Genomic DNA, 18,873 nt, shown 5'->3' with positions numbered 1-18,873 from the left:
AGATAGATAGATAGATAGATAGATAGATAGATAGATAGATAGATAGACTGATGACAGTCCTAGTCTGCAAGGAGCGTATATTGTAATAGGGAAAGAAAACACATAAATGGGAAACTGAGAAGTGGGGGAGGGAGCCATTCCACAAAATTGGGGTTCTGAGAAGAAACTCACCAGTGCAAGAAAGGGGGAGAGGGAGCACCCAGAAGTTGAAGGATGAAACAGTTGAGGCAAGGTGGTGAAGTCCATAAAATGAGGGATGGCTAGTATGGGCCATTCCCCATAATGGAGGTTTCTGGGAAGAAACATCAATGTGAGAAGGGGGCTAGAGAGACAGAGGGAAAATGAAGCTATATCATGATGGTCAAGTGGAGAGAATAAGGAGGGAACCTCAAGAGATCAACTAGTCCAGCCATATCTGAACAAGAACAACATACTTGGCCATCCTGCCTATGCAAGAAGATCTCAAGTGAGAGAGAAACCACTACCTCACTAACATTGTCCTTGATTAATTCATATCAGATGTGTCAGTGATTTTAAATGATCATAAGAATTTCTAGTGATATGTAAGAAATTATGTTTTTGAAGGTATGGTAGATGGGACTCATTAATAAGATACCAATTCGTTTTGTGGCTGCTTAAAAACATTTAAATGACCCAATACATTGATTGTTACCAAATTATATTTTGCTTATTATCATTTCAATTTGTTTTGTTTTGTTTTATTTTTTAAGAAAACCCCTTTTTAAGATCTGTTATGAAAGGAACATTGTAAAGAAGTGTCCAAGAGAAATTTTGTATAATTTCCAATCTCTGACTTGTACATGTTGCTTTCTTCCATGTCAGTCTAACATAAAGGGACTAGACCTGTTATTTCATTGTAATAGGGAACTCCCTGATTAAACTTAACGTTGTTTGGCAACTCTGCAAATTACAGCCTTAGACAGTTGCCTAGAGAGTCAGTTATAAGGTACATCAACAAGCATTTATTAAGCACCTACATTTCCTAGGGTGATATAATCAATGTGGTTCAGAGGTTGGACCTGAGCACATGTCTTCCTGACTCCCAGTCCAATTTTCTATCCACTTTGTCGCACTATTTTAGCCTAAAAATGTCTTAAAATGATGTTAAGTTGGAAGTTAACCTAGAGTTTATCTATTCTACCTTCTCTGCACCACAACATACCTGTCAGAATAATAATCCAACTGATTTACTTTTAGTGAAGGGAAGCTTACCACTTTTCAAGGAATTCTCTTCTATTTTTTACATTCCACTGCTTAGAAATGTCTTCAATTGAACTGATATGTGCCTCCATATAACCTACAATTATTGAATTTTTTTAATCTGGAGCTACAAATGCATTAATTTTATCAGAGATATTAATTTCTTACCAAAATTATTTTTTTCATTTAATAATCATAAACTGTTTAGAAAGAATCATCATTAAAATGAATATTCTTTTTATTAGCAATTTTATGCCCATATTTAGGTGCTGAGAGCCTAATGTATATAATATATATTATAATGTATATAATATAATGTACATTATATATATATTATCGTATAGACTCTATGTATATATAAATTGCCAAAATATCCTTTAGATTATAGGCTCCATGAGGGGCAGGGTCTGTCTTTTGCCATTTTTTTTTCTGGTATCCCCAGTGCTTAGCAAAGTATCTCGTATGTAGTAGGCTCTTAATAAATGTTAATTGATTGATTGATTATCAAAGGAAACCATTATTAATAAATAGTATCCTGCTGATGCTTGTATTGTCAGATATGATGATTTCTTAGTTTGAATCCATATTTTCTTAATGTATTGTAGACATTGCTTTCTACTAGGGATATTGTGCTTGAGGCTTTTAGGAAAGTGAATCTGTATCTATATCTATATCTGTATCTATATCTATATGTATACACACACACACACACACACACACACACACACACATAGCAGGACTACCAATACTGATTTCAGACAAGGCAAAAGCAAAAATAGATCTAATTAAGAGATAAGAAAGGAAACTACATCTACAATGAAGTCATATCAATACTAAACATCTATGCACTAAATGGTGTAACATCCAAATTCTTAAAGGAAAAGTTAAGTGAGTTACATGAGGAAATGGACAGCAAAACTATATTAGTGGGGTATCTCAACTTTCTCCTCTCAGAACTAGATAAAACTAACCACAAAATAAACAAGAATGAAGTTAAGGAAGTGAATAGAATTTTAGAAAAGTTAGATATGGTAGACCTCTGGAGAAAATTAAATGGGAATAGAAAGGAATATACCTTTTTCTCATCAGTACATGGCACCTACACAAATATTGACCATGTACTAGGGCATAAAAACCTCACAATCCAATGCAGAAAGGCAGAAATATTAAATGCATCCTTTTCAGATCATGATGCAATAAAACTGCATGTAATAAAGGGCCATGGAAAAATGGACTAAAATTAATTGGAAATTAAATAATCTAATCCTAAAGAATGAGTGGGTCAAACAAGAAATCATAGAAAAAATCAGCAACTTCATCCAAGACAATGACAATAATGAGACAACATACCAAAATTTATGGGATACAGCCAAAGCAGTTCTTAGGGGAAATTTTATATCTCTAAATGTTTACATGAATAAAATAGAGAAAGAGGAGATCAACGAATTAAGCATGCAACTAAAAAAGCTAGAAAAAGAACTAATTAAAAATCTCCAATTAAATACCAAATTAGGAATTCTGAAAATCAAAGTAGAGAGTAATAAAATTGAAATTAAGAAAATTATTGAACTAATAAATAAAACTAAGAGCTGTTTTTATGAAAAATTCAATAAAATAGATAAACCTTTGGTTAATTTGTTTAAAAGAAAGAAAGAAAGAAAAAAAATTACCAGTATCAAAATTGAAAAAGGTGACTTCACCACCAATGAAGAGGAAATTAAAACAATAGGAGCTATTTGGCCCAACTGTATGCCCATAAATCTGACAATCTAAGTGAAGTGGATGAATATTTACAAAAATATAAATTACCTGGATTAACAGAAGAAATAACAGAACATTAACAGAAGAGGAAATAAAATATTTAAATAGCCCCATTTCAGAAAAAGAAATTGAACAAGCCATCAATGAATTCCCTAAGAAAAAATCTCCAGGGCCAGGTGGATTTACAAGTGAATTCTACTAAACATTTAAAGAACAATTAATTCCAATACTATATAAACTATTTGGAAAAATAGGTGAAGGAGTCCTAAAAATCTTTTCATGATACAAATATAGTGCTGATATCTAAACCAGGAAGAACCAAAACAGAGGAAGAAAATTATAGACCAATTTCCCTAATGAATGTTGATGCAAAAATTTTAAATGAAATACTTGAAAAGAGATTACTGCAACTTATCATGAGGATAATGCACTATGACCAGGTGGGATTTATACCAGGAATGCGAGACTGGTTCAATATTAGGAAAACTATCAGCATAATTGACCATATCAATAACAAAATTTACAGAAACCATATGAATATCTCAATAGATGCAGAAAAAACTTTTGACAAAATACCATACCCATTCCTATTAAAAACACTAGAGAGGATAGGAATAAATGGAGTTTTTCTTAAAATGATAAGTAGCATCTATCTAAAATCCTCAGCAAACATTATATGTAATGGGGATAAGCTAGAAGCATTTCCAATAAAATCAGGGTGAAACAAGGATATCCATTATCATCACTACTATACAATATTGTACTAGAAATGTTAGGTTTAGCATTAAGAGAAGAAAAAGAAATTGGAGGAATTAGAATACATAGCATAGGCAATGAAGAAACAAAGCTACCAGTCTTTGCAGATAATATGATGGTATACTTAGAAAATCCTAGAGAATTAGCTAAAAAACTACTTGAAATAATTAACAACTTTAGCAAAGTTACAGGCTATGAAATAAACCCACATAAATCATTGGCATTTCTATATACCACTAACAAAGCCCAGCAGCATGAGATAGAAAGAGAAATTCTATTTAAAGTTATTGTAGACAACATAAAATATTTGGGAGTCTTCCTGCCAAGATAAACCCAAGAACTATATGAACACAATTACAAAACACGTTGCACAAATAAACTCAGATCTGAATAATTGGAAAAATGTCAATTGCTCATGGGTAGGCCGAGCTAATATAATAAAAATGACAATGCTACCTAAATTAATTTACTTATTCAGTGCCATACCAATCAAACTACCAAAAATTATTTAATAGAGCTAGAAAAAATTATAACGAAGCAGGTCTCTATAACAACCCAATGAGGTAGGTATTAAAAATACTTTTTTGCCTATTTCATTTTACACATGACAAAACAGAAATTTAGAAATATTAAGTGACCAATTCAGGATCACACAGCTAATGAGTGTTAGGGCCCTCACTTAAACCAGTTCCACAGACTCTTAAGTTCAGTATACTTTCCACTCAATGTTGCTAACAACAAATGATTACCCTTCACAATAAAATAGTATCCAGATTCCTAATTAATAAATTTGAAAAAAAGGTTATTTAATGTTTGTAAATGTTGACTTGTTTACATTCCATTGCTCTCCCCAGAAAATTTGCTTTTGTTGTTTTTAAATAAAAATTAAATACTAGTTATTATTACTTGGATTTTTTTTTAATTTTTCCTAAATGGTATGATCAAGGATTTAGTCAAAGACCTTTGTATATTCCTGTCAGGTCAACAATTATTTATTAAGCACCCACTATGTGCTAGGTATTATGCTTAGCACAGGAAATGGGAAAAAAGGTAAAAAGAAAGAAGTGCTTGCTCTGAAAGAGCTCACAGTCTAATGGGGGAGACAGCATGTAAGCAACCACATACAAACAAGATAATATCAGAGGGAAAACACTGAGATTATTAAGGAAGACTTAGAAAGGCTTGTAGAAGATGAGACTTTTTCTGAGACTCATGGGAAACCACAAGAAGGAGATGAGGAAGGAGAGACTGCCAGGCACGCGGAATAGCCAGTGAAAATGCTCAGCTGAGATATAGAATAACTTTATGAGTAACAACAAGGAGAACAGTAACCTAGACTAGTAACCTAAGTGTCATCCTTGACTCTTCGTCCTTTCACCTCTCTCCATAATTGTTGCCAAGTCTTGCAGATTTTGTCTTCATAACATTACTTTCAATGGCACCAGCATCTTTTCCGTCACTCAAGCTTGAAACCTTGGTGTCATCCTTGACCCTTCACTCTCTCTTCCTCTCCCTCATATCCAAATTGTTTCCAAGTCTTATGAATTTTGCCTTCATAGACTCTCATATATGCCTCCTTCTCTCCTCTGCTACCACTGTAGTGCAGACCTTCTACACCTGGACTATTCCAGTAGCCTGCTAGTTTGGTCTACTTGCCTCTAATCTGTTCTTACTCTAGTAGTTCATCTTTCACTAAGCTATCCAAGTAATTTTCCTGAAGCATAGGTCTGACCATGTTACCCCACTCCCCCTTTGTGTAAATCCAGTGGATTCCAGTGGCTCCCTCTTTCCTCCAGGATCAATATAAAATTCTCTGTTTGGTGTTCAAAGCCATTCATAACCTGTTCCCTTCCTAGCTTTTCAGTCTTCTTGTACATTACTACTATCTATCATGTCCTCTGTGATCCAGGGACACTGGTATCCTTGCAATTCTTTGCAGAAGACACTCCATTTCTAGATTCTAGGCATTCTGATTATCTGTCTTGCATATTTGGAATTCTCCCTCTCTTGTCATTTTTGCCTCCTGGCTTTCTAGGCTTTCTTTGTTTTTTTTCATGTTTTTAATTTTCATATTGGTCATGTTATAAAGAAGAATTAGAACCAATGGGAGAAACCATGAGAAAGAAGAAAAAACAATAACAAAGAAAGCAATGCTTCGATCTCACATTCAGACTCCATAGCTTTTTCTTTGAATGTGGACAGCATTTTCCATCATGAGTGTTTCGGACATGTTGTAGATCATTTGCATTTCTGAGAAGAGCTAAGTCTATGAAAGTTAGTCATTACACAATGTTGCTGTTACTGTGTACAATATTCTCCTGGTTCTGCTCACTTCACTCAGCATCAGTTCATATATTGTCTTTCCAGGTTTTTCTGAAGTCATCTTGGCTTCCTTTAAATCTCAACTGAAATCCCACCTTTTATGAGAAGCCTTTCTTATTCCTTAATCCCTTTCCTCTGTTGATTATCTTCAATTTATCCTGTATATATCTCATTTGTATATAGTTGTTTTCATGTTATCTTCCCCACTAGACTGTGACCTCCTTCTTGTCAGGGACTGTCTTGCTTTTCTTTGTACCCCCAGTGTACAGTATCCGACACATAGTAGGCACTTAATAAATGTTATTGACTGACTGAAATTCAGTCAGACAGAAAAAAGAGATGGCAGAAATCATTGAAAAATTTGAAAACTGGAAGAGTCAATATTACCTGTTTCTAAAATATTTTGCATATTAAATGTATATTTAGATAAATAAACTATTTATGTCAGATAACTGTCTCCTTTGCTTGGTACTCTATGAAGAGAGGAAAGTCTTGAGATAAATACTCTTAAACATGTCCAAATAGTAGAGCCCTAGGTCAATATTAGTATAGGCTCTGTGCACAGTAGATCCTTAATAAATGTTTGAATTGAATGGTCAATTGTTATTTATGATCTGAGCTTCTGAGGTTGTTTCCCCAATATGACTTTCCATGTCCTCAAAGACCAAAAAATGCTCTCTCCATAATTCTCTCTTCTCCCTAAAACATAAAGACCATTTCCCTGAGTTTTGAATCTTATGGTAGGAAGTCCTACACAGACACAAAAACCCACACAACAATAAGGAAAAGCTTCAAATTATTGTAATTACGGGGCTCCCTGGGTCTTAAGCCTGGTTAGAATTATGTGCCCCTCCACCCCCAATCTCCCTCTTCTCCTTCCTTCCCTCTGCCCTTGAAATGCACCTAAAGGATTCTGTGAATCTGTTTTGACACTCACAAAACAAACTGACCAACAAAGGTTGATTAATACTCATCATCAAGATTAGTGTAACCTTTGACACTGTCCTTTGTTCAGTGCTTCTAGTTACTCTCCCACAGTGGCACTGATTGAGGTCAGGTGGCCCCAGGCCTCTATGCTTGAGCTCTATGACTGTGCTTGAATATTTTTTCTATGTTGATAACTCTCCTGAGTGTTGAATTAAAGTGAAGGATATGGCTATACCTGTATCCTTACACTTGTTTACCAGAGCTATTGACATAATCTTTCCCTAATTACCAGTAATTTTTCATTTCTTTTATAACACTTTTAACTATCCTTGGCTACAATCCCTTGAAAATAGTAGATGCTAAATAAGTGGTTGTTTTGTTTTCATAATGTTAATGATTATGATAATAACACCTTGGAGACAAGTCTGAACTCTGTTGGGATCTGCATACAAGTTGTCCATAAAGTACATCACACCTGTTTGCCTTTGCTTGCTCGGTAAATCTCATTTATATTTAGTCATCCTTGGGCTGCCTTTTAAATAGCTCAAATGACAATCACCTTTTTCATTTCAATTCACTGCCAACGTTGATTTCCACCTGATCATGGAGATAATCTTTAGTACTGTATTTCACTCTATCATAGTTCTAGGGGCCTTCCGTTATTTCTGGCACACAGGGCAATAGCATAATGTAAATAAATATCACAGGGAGGGCCTTAAAATATTTTATTTTTCTAACTCTCTCCCCCTTTCCTTTTCCTCTGGTTTTTGTTTCTGTTTTTGTTTTTGTTTGTATTTGTGGTTTTTTTTTTTTTGATACTTAACAGTCCAAGACCTCTGCTTATGTCACTAGGAGAGCATAGTTACATTATACTCGTTACTTCATAGGATCATAACTTTAGAGCAAGAAGAACGTTAGAAATCATGTACTATAACCCCCTTATTTTACAGAGAAAGAAACAGGCCTGGAAAACTCAAGTGATTTACCCAAGAAGATAGTAAGTAGGAAAGCTGGTATTGAACACAGATCCTCTGTCTCCAAATCTAGTGGTGTTTCTATTTTACTCTTCTTTCTTTCTCTATTTTCCTGCCATAACTTTGCTAAAAGCTTTTTTAAATTATTTTTTTAATAACTATCTGGTTTACGTAATCACTACCTCCTACTTTTTATCCACAATATACAACTCCCTAAGTCAGTATTTTCAAGTAATTTTTAATGTCAAAAAATCTTGCAGACTCACATGGTAATAGTATATGTTGATTAAGAATATATATATAATAATAATAAGCTACTATGAATTTGTATTTTATTAATCACAACAGTATCTAACCTACTTTTGAAAAAATATTACTATAAAATATGCAAGAAATGTGACTTATTTTGTCTATGGAAAGTTTAGTTGTTGTTCAGTCATTTTTCAGTTATGTCTGACCCTATTTGGGGTTTTCTTGGCAAAGATCCTGGAGTGGTTTGCCATTTCCTTCTTCAGCTCATTATACAGATGAGAAATTGAGGCAGATAAGGTTAAGTGACTTGTCCAGGGTCACACAGCTAGTAAGTATCTGAGGCCAGATTTGAACTCAGGTCTTTGGCCTGGCACTTTTTCCACTGTGCTACCTAGCAGCCCCCTATGGAAGGTACATTTGCATATTTATTACATTGATTCACTTAACCAGAAGGGCAACTTTCAATAATTTCATCTCAATCTCAACCTCCTTCCCAGAGTCTGTGGCCCACTTATTGGGAACCAATACTCTGATGCATCTACTATTTCATAATTCTGAGTACTCTTTCCCATTACATATATGACAGCCTATCCTATACGACAGGCTTCTGTGACTCCTGTCCACAAATTTGCCAAGGGATCTTTTGTCCAAAGTTCTGAGGATTTCTTCTGATTCTTTTCACATTGTATGGAAACCAATGAAACATGTGAACTGCCCTTTGATTACTCCTTGCCAGCTAGTTATTCCCATAACAGTACTATCTTTTTTTTTACTTCTGGCCATACATTCCTTCTCACTTGTGTATATTAGTAGATGAAGATTTAGTGCATTTCTGTTTTGCTCTGTCTTAGAAATCTCATAATTCAATGAAAACTTTTTAGCTGTAATGTATGTAAATGTTTAGAGGTTAAAAAAAACTTCAAGATTGATCAACATCAAAATCTTATCTGGAAAAATTTGAAACTTTTTTCTTTTAAATTGTGAATCAATAAATAAACATTTATTAAACATTTGCTATTTTCCACACACTGTGTTAGAGATGCAAAGGCAAAAATCGGACAGTCTCTTTGCTGGAGACAGAGGAGTAAAAATGCAAAAAATCCTTGACTAAGGAGCTTACATTCTACCAAGAGAAATAATATGTATATATTAAATAGGAGTCAGCTTGTATAGTCTTTCAAGAGCTGATTATTAAATTTTCAGTGTAAGCATATACACTTCAGACTTGTAAATGCTACGAATCAGGACTTGATTTATTGTTTTGTTGATTGTCTAGATTTAAGTGATGAAGAAAATGTTAATAATTCGAATTCAACATAAAAATATGTCACGTATACATACTCACTTTTCTGGAAACCTAGTTGTTAAACATTTTAGCAGCACTCCACAGTGTATGAGTATTTTGAAAATAAATAGAAACAGAGCAACCAACAAATGTATATGAAAATTAATGAAAAAAAGGAAGAGGAAAAGGTGCCTATCATTACTATCTCAAAGTATACTACAAAGTAATACTCATTAAAATCATCTGGTACTGATGAAAAAATACAAAAATTGAACAATAAAGCAAATTTGGCACGTAAGCAACATCCAGAAGCAACTGAGCACAATAGCATAGTGTTTCATAAACCAAGAACAGAACCCACTACAATTAGAACTCATGTAAAAAGAACGTTTAGGAAAATTGGAAAGCTTTCTAGAAGAAATTAGATTTAGATCAACTTTCATACGGTACATCACAATAAGCTTCAATGGATAGATGATGTCAGTATAAAAGGGCATAGTGTAAACAAACTAAAGGAGAAAGGAAAGTAGAGAGGGCATGAACTCTTGATCATAAAAGAGAGAGAAATGAACAATTTTGATTGAACAAAAATGAAAAATATGCGTAAACAAAAATAATGTAGTTTGAATTAGAAGAGAAACAATTAATTAGGAAAAAGTCTTCAAAGCAAATTTCTCTGATAAACTTCTAATATCCAAAATATATAGAAAATTGATATAAATATGTAAGAACAAGAACCATTCCCCAATCCATAAATGGTTAAAAGCTACGAATTGGGGCAGCTAGGTGGTGCAGTAGGTAGAGCTCTGGCCTTGGAGTCAGGAGGACCTGAGTTCCAATTGGACCTCAGACGCTTGAGGTGTGTGACCATGGGCAAGTCACTTAACCCCAATTGTCTTACCAAAAAAAAAAAAAAAGCTATGAAAAGGCAGTTCTCAAAGGAAAACATCCATGCTATTAAGAATTATGTGGGGAAAAAATGCTCCAAATGACTAATATAAGAGAAATGCATGTTAAAACAAATCCAAGGTTCTACCTCACAAGTCAACAGAGTGGCAAAGGTACGAAAAAGAAAATTATAATTTTTGAGGATGATATGGGAAGACAAGCACACTAGTGCTGTATTGGTTGAGATGTGAATCAGTCCAGCTGTTCTGGAAAGCAATTTGGAATTATATCCCAAAAGTTACTGAACTGTGCATAATTTTTAATCTATCAATACAATTCCTAGGCATGTATCCCAAGAGATTAGAAGAATAGGGAAAGCACTCATGTTTCCAAAAATATTTATAACAGCACTTTTTGTTACAGAAAAGAACAAATTGAAAACAAAATGAGTGCACATAAGTTGGTCAGTGACTGACTGAATTATAGTATATGAATATAATGGAATCTTATTATGCCATAAGAAATGATGAAAGGAATGAATTAAAAGAAACCAGGGAAAACTTGTATGAATTGATACAGAGTAAAGTGAGCAGAACCAAGAGAACTATTTATACAATAACTACAACATTATAAGAAAGATTTAAGTACTCTGATTAGTGTGTGAGAAATGATTATTAATAACCAGTTTCTTAAGGAGATTCACAGCTTCCCCTCTTCTTCCAAAGTTCTGATTTTAAGTTCAGTTTTCTTCTAGGACATTACTGATAATAAGATTTCATTAACTCTTCTAGATCTTGGTCAGGCCCCACCCATCCTTGCAAGGAATTTAATCTAGAGTGGGGAAAACCATGAAGGGATCAGAGCAGTTCACTCTATATTCTTAACAAGGAACTCCCCTCGGTCAGGCCCATGTGGAGTGTGGGGTGTTTGTGACCCCCAAAATAATCAAATCAGAGACTTTTTCTTAAGAAAGGCAAAAAGGAGTTTTATTGCTTTCTCATGAGAAAGGAGACATCCAGCATCGCTCAAGATGGCTCCAGCCAGGGTGTGCAAGAGAGTGCAGCTCAAAGCCAATTTATATAGACCCTAATGAGGAACCTCCACCCCCCCCCCACTAGCTCTTCTTCACATTGGCTGGGCTTCAGAGCTCACAGTCTAAGTGCAGAAACTTTTCCCCAGCAACAAGTTTGCAAAAAGGCGCAAAACAAGGAACTGTTGGTTCAGCAAGAAAGATAAGATAAAAGGATAAAGAAAGTAAGATAAAAGGAGAGGAGAGCCGGAAAGCCTGGACAAACGAGATACTTTTGAGGACATAGCCTGATGTAGTTGTTTATTTGTGTAATCAATAACCTAATCTCCCTCTGTCCTGTCCTTATCAATTCTGTGGGAACCAAACTGTTAGCATTCCTCACAGAGAGTTCTTTGTTAGAACTCTGTTGGTGATTTGACTCTCCCTTTTACCAGTAAGTAAATTTTGTCTGAGTAAGTATACATGTGTCTATATGTCTGTTTTTAGTGTTTGTGCTACAGCTTTTTTCTGATTTTCGCTCTTACAGGAAGGCAATCATCAGGTAGATGTGTATACTTGAAAAAGATCCTCTGAAGTAAGCTATATGTGGATGAGAGAGAGAAACCTCTGTGTACACAGTAAAGGGCCACCTGGGAAATTCGGGTTTTGTGGATATTCAGCTTTTGAAACCAATGGCTTGGTAAGCCCCCAAAGTACCAGCAATCTATTCCTAATTTCCTGTAGGACTAGGGTTTCAAAAAGGGAAATCCAGCAGGCCAATACTCTGTGAGAGAATCTCTAAAGCTACAATCCTTGCTTTCAAGCTTTTGGGGTTACATAAACATTAAGTTTTTTGTGTGTCTGTGTGTGTAACTCTTTAAAGAGTTTACTCAAGTAAAGGTGTAGAGGTGTGTAAAACTGCCCAAGAGGGTGTTGAGGCCCTGTTCTTAGTGTTTTCAGTTGGTGGTGTGTCAAAAAGATTCTGTCAGGTAAAGTGAGATATTAAAGCAAGGAAAGAAAGTTTTAATCTTAACTTTTCGCTTTCTGGGTCACTAAAGCTCAGTTCTGTTTGTCTCTGTGTCCCTTTGTGTACGGTTTTCTAAGATTAGCTTGTTAAGCAAGGGAACTGAAAAAGCAGGGTGAAACTCCCAGGAGTTAAGTTTGGGAAGTGGAATCGGAGAAGGGATCTTTTCTTCCGAGTAAAAACACCAAGTTTTTTTGTTTTTTGTTTTTCCCTTTGGATGAAGCTCTAGCAACAGCTTTTTACTGATAAAGATCTAGATGAAGCAGCCCAAAGATAGCAATGGCTGATGAGGGAAAACTAAGAGAGTTTTTTGCTACTCCAAAGTTAGATGAATTAACTTTTAATTAGATCCCAAATCTAAAGTTTGTAGATTATGTTTAAATTGAATCTAGAGAACTGTCTTTGCTTCCCCTTCCCTTAGCTTCCCTCACCCCGCCCCCCAACATAGCTGACATTAGGGCACTGTGTTTAAAACTCAAAAAAAATTTTTTTTTCTTGTAAGATGCTTTGATCAGGGCTTTTATGTCATAACCTTAAATGCAATCACTTTAGGATTTCAGTAATTTGTTTAAAAAGTATATTAACATTGTAAAAGCAGTTTTTTTATAGGTAAAGTTGGTGAAATGTGTGAGAGAAATACATCACTCTTGATTTGTAAATTATTAAGTGTTAACACTCTCCAGATTCTAAAAGGTGAAGAGCAAAAGGGTGGATGAGTAAGATGTTAATGGGCTTTCAGAGTAGCCAGAACCCCACTTTGTGTTTTCAGGAGGAACATAAGCCACTGCATTTCCTAAGGATTTATCCCACAAACTTCTTTTATTGGGACTAGGAATAGACAGTGCTGGTTTCTATGTCCTTTTGAGAATGAGAGATTTAGAGCTCTTTGATCTCACAGAGAACACCTGAATTTTGTGATATGCAGATTAATAAAGATAATCCCCTGGGTTGAAATTAACTCCATAACTTGGGAAAGTAGGGTTGTTGTAAGACAGTGGTTTAATAATAGAATGTGCAGTCTGGGATATGGTTGAAATGTGAAGGAAAGTGGGGTTGTCAGAGTAATGGGTTTGAAAGATTAGGAAAGAAAAATAAAGGCTGGAACGAAAATACAGAAGAGAGGTAAGAAAGTTTAGGTACACATGAGGCACATAACCCTGCACACAGCAGGTGGTCAGCAGCAAGCCCATGTGCTCCAGGCTCCTCCTGTCCCTGTTGCTTTGGGTGCCCTTGTGCCAGCTTCATATGGTTTAAGCTTGTTGAGAGGGTGTGAGGAAGTTTGGCTTTGTTTTAAGTAGAAAGATTGACAATGGAAATTTCACAGTTTGATTTGAAAGTCAATAGACAAAAGTTTTAGAGGGTTAGAAAGAAGCAAAATGGAGGACTCCACATATTTCAAGCCCCTCTTGTTGTATATTGTCACTTTAAAATTTTTGGTGGTAGATTAGCTGGAAATAGTGAATCCCATAATATGAAATGAGATGCATGCGTATGGAGCATCATTCACCATTGGAATAAATAACCCTTGTGTAAAATACATACTAAATAATTGAAATTATAAATTGAGGCTCTGCATGATAACATTTGGAAAATCGATCCAGGTGTAATTGAATTTATTTTTGTCTCATTTTAAGTGAAATTTATTATTTATTATTATTATACTATATTGGGAAACTTGTTAGATGTGTGGTTTTAAGATAGGTTACGCCAGTGATTTGTGAAGTTATAAAAATAATGCCTAACATTAATTTGATAATTTACTGTATTAGAAAGGTTGTTAGAAATGTGAATTCTTCAGTTCTTTTGTGTTATGGATTTAATTGTTAAAAGACTGATGTAAAAAAATAAAATAATTAGTAGTAGATTAATAACTAAGTTAGGGTGTCAGTATTTTAATGTTTCAGGATCTAGCCCCATGCTTCGTGCAGTGATTTGACTTCAATTAAGAACTAGAAATTGCAAAGGAAAAGATTTTTAGAAATCACTCCCTAGGAAGGTTTTGTTAAATCTAACTCTACATAAATATTGGATATATTAAAGATATTGATTATTGTGATTTGTGATTATTACACAAAATTTTAAATTTTTCTTTGTACTGTGCAATTATTTAATTTTTATTTAAGTAACCGTGAAAGCTCTGGAAGTTTCTGCTCCAGAAACAGGCCATGGCTATATCAGCATTGAATCAAATTCCTTATGTCTTACTGCCTGGGCCAAAAAGCAGCATGTCATTTTAGAGTCTTAGGATATTTTAACCCAGCGTATTTTAAGCTAACCTGATAATAACAGCTGCAAATTTAAACTGTTTGCAAAATTTTATATGTATTTCCTAGTATGTGCAGGGATGGGAATGGGGAGCTGGAATGTTCTTTATCTGGGCAGCTCTTTCTCTGATAAGTCTCCAAGGTAGAGGTAGGGGATCCTAGCTCTTTTAAGGAAGTAGAGCAAAAGTTTATATGGAGCTGGGAATTGTTATCACCTGTCTAAAAAAAAAGCAGGGAAATATATGAATTTATGGATAATAATATTTTTCTTTTAAAATACTAAGAGTATTGGGGCTTAGAAATTAAAATGTTACCGTTAGCGATTATAAATCTGGATTTGATTGGATTTTAGCCAAAATCTACCCAGAAGGAAATAAGAACTGGGTCTGAGAAACCTAACATGAAATAATATTTGTTATTTGACATTAAGAAATTTATGAGCTGTATTGCCCCAAGAAAGTTCTATTTAACTCGGTTTACTGTTCTATAAGGGTATAATAATAGGACCTACCTTCCAGCATTGTTATGATTATCACATGATTAAAAAGTGTTTGGCATAGGGCAAACCTATCTCAGTGTTAACTGCTTTTATTATCTCTTTTAATTAGATGTCATTGCTTCATACTTAAAAACTTCATATGGGTTTTTAGATGTGATCTATATATAATGCCAATGGTGATGAGATGAATAATTTTCTATGTAAGATAATTTGGAAGCATAATCAACTAAATTAAGGTCACCTTATCTGTAACGGGTTTGTTTCAAGTTTTAAATACATAATATTGTTCATGGTATTGTTATATTTCAAATTTTATTATTTTGTGTAATTTGATAAACGATCGTATCAGCTATATTGTTAGAAAAGCAGTTAAGTGATTTCTCATAATCTGGATGTTGTTACATTAAGAATTGTACTGTTAAAAAAAAAGGAATGAATGGCTCAGAAAACTGTTGGGTCATTGCATTAGCCCTGCTGACCATGTGCTGTAATATTCTGAAGTACTGTAATTTATTTTATTATATAAATTTTTTTTAAACATTTTTATTTAAAGTTTTGATTTCCAAATTCCATCCGTCTGTCCCCTCCCCCCTCCCTGAGATGGTAAGCTATCAAATATACATGTGCAATTAGGTAAAACATTTCCATGTTAGTCATTTTGTACAAGAATACTCGAATAAAAGAATGAAAAAGAAAGTGAAAAATAGTATGCTTCAGTCTGTATTCCATCAATATCAGTTCTTTCTTTGTAGGTGAATAGTATGCTTTATCATTAGTCTTTTGGGATTGTCTTGGATTAGTGTTTTGGGATTGTATTGCTGAGAATAGCTAAGTCATTCACAGTTCTTCATCGAACAATATTGCTTTCACTGTATACAGCATTCTCCTGTTTCTGTTCACTTCACTATGTATCAGTTAATGTAAGTCTTTCCAGGTTTTCCTGAAATCATCTGGCTTGTCATTTCTTAGAGCAGAATGATATTCCATTACCATAATCTATGCTCTAAATCACTATTGATTAAAGAAATGCAAATCAAGATAACTCTGAGTGACCACTTCACACCTATCAGATTGGCTAACATGACAGTATATTCCAATATACCACAGCTTGTTTAGCCATTCTCCAATTGATGGGTGTCCCTTTAATGTCCAAATCTTAGCCACCACAAAAAGCTGCTATAAATATTTTTGTACTTTTCCCTTTTTTCAATGTCTTTGGTATATAGATCTAGCAGTAGTATTGCTGGATCAAAGGGGATGCATGGTTTTATAGCCCTTTGGACATAGTTCCAAATGCCTCTGCAGAATGGTTGGATTAGTTCACTATTCCACCAAGAGTGCATTAGTGTCCCAGTTTTCCCACATCCCCTTCAACATCCAATATTTTTGTCTTTTGTCATTTTAGCCACTCTGATAGGTATGAGGTGGTACCTCAGAGTTGTTTTAATTTGCATTTCTTTGATGAATAGTGATTTAGAGCATTTTTTCATATGACTATAAATAGCTTTGATTTCTTTGTCTGAAAACTTCCTGGTCATATCCATTGACCATTTTATCAATTGGGGAATGACTTGTATTTTTATAAATTTAACTCAGTTCTCTATAAATTTGAGAAATTAGGCCTTTATCAGAGATAGTTATTGCAAAAATTTTTCCCCAGTTTTCTACTTTCCTTCTAATTTTAGTTACATTAGTTTTGTTTCTGCAAAAACTTTTAAATTTTATATAAACAAATTATCTGTTTTACATTTTGTAATGCTCTCTGTATCTTCTTTGGTCCTAAATTCTCCCCTTATCCATAAATCTGACAGATATACTATTCCATGCTCATTTAATTTGCTTATGGTATCACCTTTTAGATAAAAATCATATACCCATTTTGACCTTGTCTTATAGTGTGAGATGTTGGTCTATACCTAGTTTCTGCCATACTGTTTTACAGTTTTCCCAGCAATTTTTGTCAAATAATGAGTTTTTATTCCAAAAGCTTGGATCTCTGAGTTTATCATATACTAGATTACTGTGGTCATTTACTATAATGCAATATATACCATTTCTTAGCCAGTACCTAATTAGTTTTTTTTTAATTTATTTAATTTTAGTTTTCAGCATTCACTTCCATAAGCTTTTTTTTATAGGGATGGCAATTACATTTTAAAAAATTTTTTATTTAAAAAAATTTTTAATTAATTTATTTTGATTTATCAACAATCACTTCCATGTTTGAGTTTAAAATTTTTCTCCCCCTCCCTCCCTACCACCAAGATGGCATAAAATCTGATATAAGCTATACATATACATTCCTATTAAATATATTTTCACATTAGTGATGTTATAAGTAAGAATTAGAACCAATAGGAGGAACCAGCAGAAAGAGGAAACAAAACTCAACAGAAGAAAAAAATAAAAAATAGTATGCTTCAATCTGCATTAAAACTCCATAGTTCTTTCTTTGGATGTGGATAGCATTTTCCATCACAAGGTCTTTGGAGATGTCTTAGATCCTTGTATTGCTGGGTAGGGTTAAGTTTATCAATATTAGTCATTGTACAATGTGGCTGTTATTGTGTATGAAGTTCCTGGTTCTGCTCACTTCACTCAACATTAGACCACAGAAGTCTTTCCAGATTTTTCTAAAATCAGCCTGTTCATCATTTCTTTTCTTTTTTTTTTTTTACTTTTTTTTTTGGATGAGGCAATCAGGGTTAAGTGACTTGCCCAGGGTCACACAGATAGTTAATTGTCAAGTGTCTGAGGCCAGATTTGAACTCAGGTCCTCCTGACTCCAAGGCTGGAACTTTATGCACTGCACCACCTAGCTGCCCCTTGTTCATCATTTCGTATAGCACAATAGTATTCTATTACATTCATATACCACAACTTGTTCAGCTATTCCCCAATTGATAGGCATCCTCTCAATATCCAATTCTTTGCCACCACAAAAAGAATTGCTATAAATATTTTTGTACATGTGGGTCCTTTTCCCATTTGTATGATGTCTTTGGGATATAGCCCTAGAAGTGCTATTGCTGGGTCAAAGGGTATGCACATTCTGATAGCCCTTTGGGCATAGTTCGAAATTGCTTTCCAAAACGGTTGGATCATTTCCCAACTCCACCAACAATGCCAATTTTCCCACATCTTCTCCAGCATTTATCATTTTCTTGTTTTGTCATGTTGGCCAATCTGATAGGTGTGATGTGGTACCTCAGAGTTGTTTTGATTTGCATTTCTCTAATCAGTAGTGATTTAGAGCATTTTTTCATATGACTATAGATGGCTTTAATTTCTTCATCTGAGAACTGTCTGTTCATATCCTTTGCCATTTATCAATTGGGGAATGGTTTCTATTCTTATAAATTTGATTTAATTCTCTATATATTTTAGAAATGAGGCCCTTATCAGAGAGACTGGTTGTAAAAATTCTTTCCCAATTTTCTACTTTCCTTCTAATCTTCGTTGCATTGGCTTTGTTTGTGCAAAAACTGTTCAATTTAATATAATCAAAGTTATCCATTTTGTTTTTCATAATGTTCTCTATCTCTTGTTTGATCATAATTTCGTCCCTTCTCCATAAATCTGACACGTAAACTATTCCTTGTTCTCCCAGTTAGCTTATAGTATCATCCTTTATATCTAAATTGTGTACCTATTTTGATCTTATTTTGGTATACGGTGTAAGATGTTGGTC

At 34.2% G+C, this 18,873-nt stretch overlaps 1 protein-coding gene across 9 annotated transcripts in view; it reads left to right on the top strand.

Annotated features, from left to right (window-relative positions):
* STS (steroid sulfatase) overlaps positions 1 to 18,873 on the top strand; it is a 175,887-nt gene that overhangs the window by 41,901 nt on the left and 115,113 nt on the right. Inside the window, exons 1-2 of one of the 9 annotated variants that reach the window (XM_027842413.1) lie at positions 11,760 to 11,849; positions 11,943 to 12,095. The exons of 5 other annotated variants lie outside the window; for them this stretch is intronic. In XM_027842413.1, the coding sequence (XP_027698214.1) occupies positions 12,088 to 12,095 (8 nt within the window). In that variant the 5' untranslated portion in view covers positions 11,760 to 11,849; positions 11,943 to 12,087. 3 more of the 9 variants (XM_027842414.1, XM_027842418.1, XM_027842420.1) reach the window with 3 other exon arrangements.

The sequence above is a fragment of the Vombatus ursinus genome, unplaced genomic scaffold, assembly GCF_900497805.2.
Source record: "Vombatus ursinus unplaced genomic scaffold, bare-nosed wombat genome assembly UNPS02014872.1, whole genome shotgun sequence".
Classification (NCBI taxonomy): Eukaryota; Metazoa; Chordata; class Mammalia; order Diprotodontia; family Vombatidae; genus Vombatus; species Vombatus ursinus.
The sequence above is the reverse complement of the archived record's forward strand: the minus strand, read 5'-3'. Positions and strand labels throughout refer to the sequence as shown.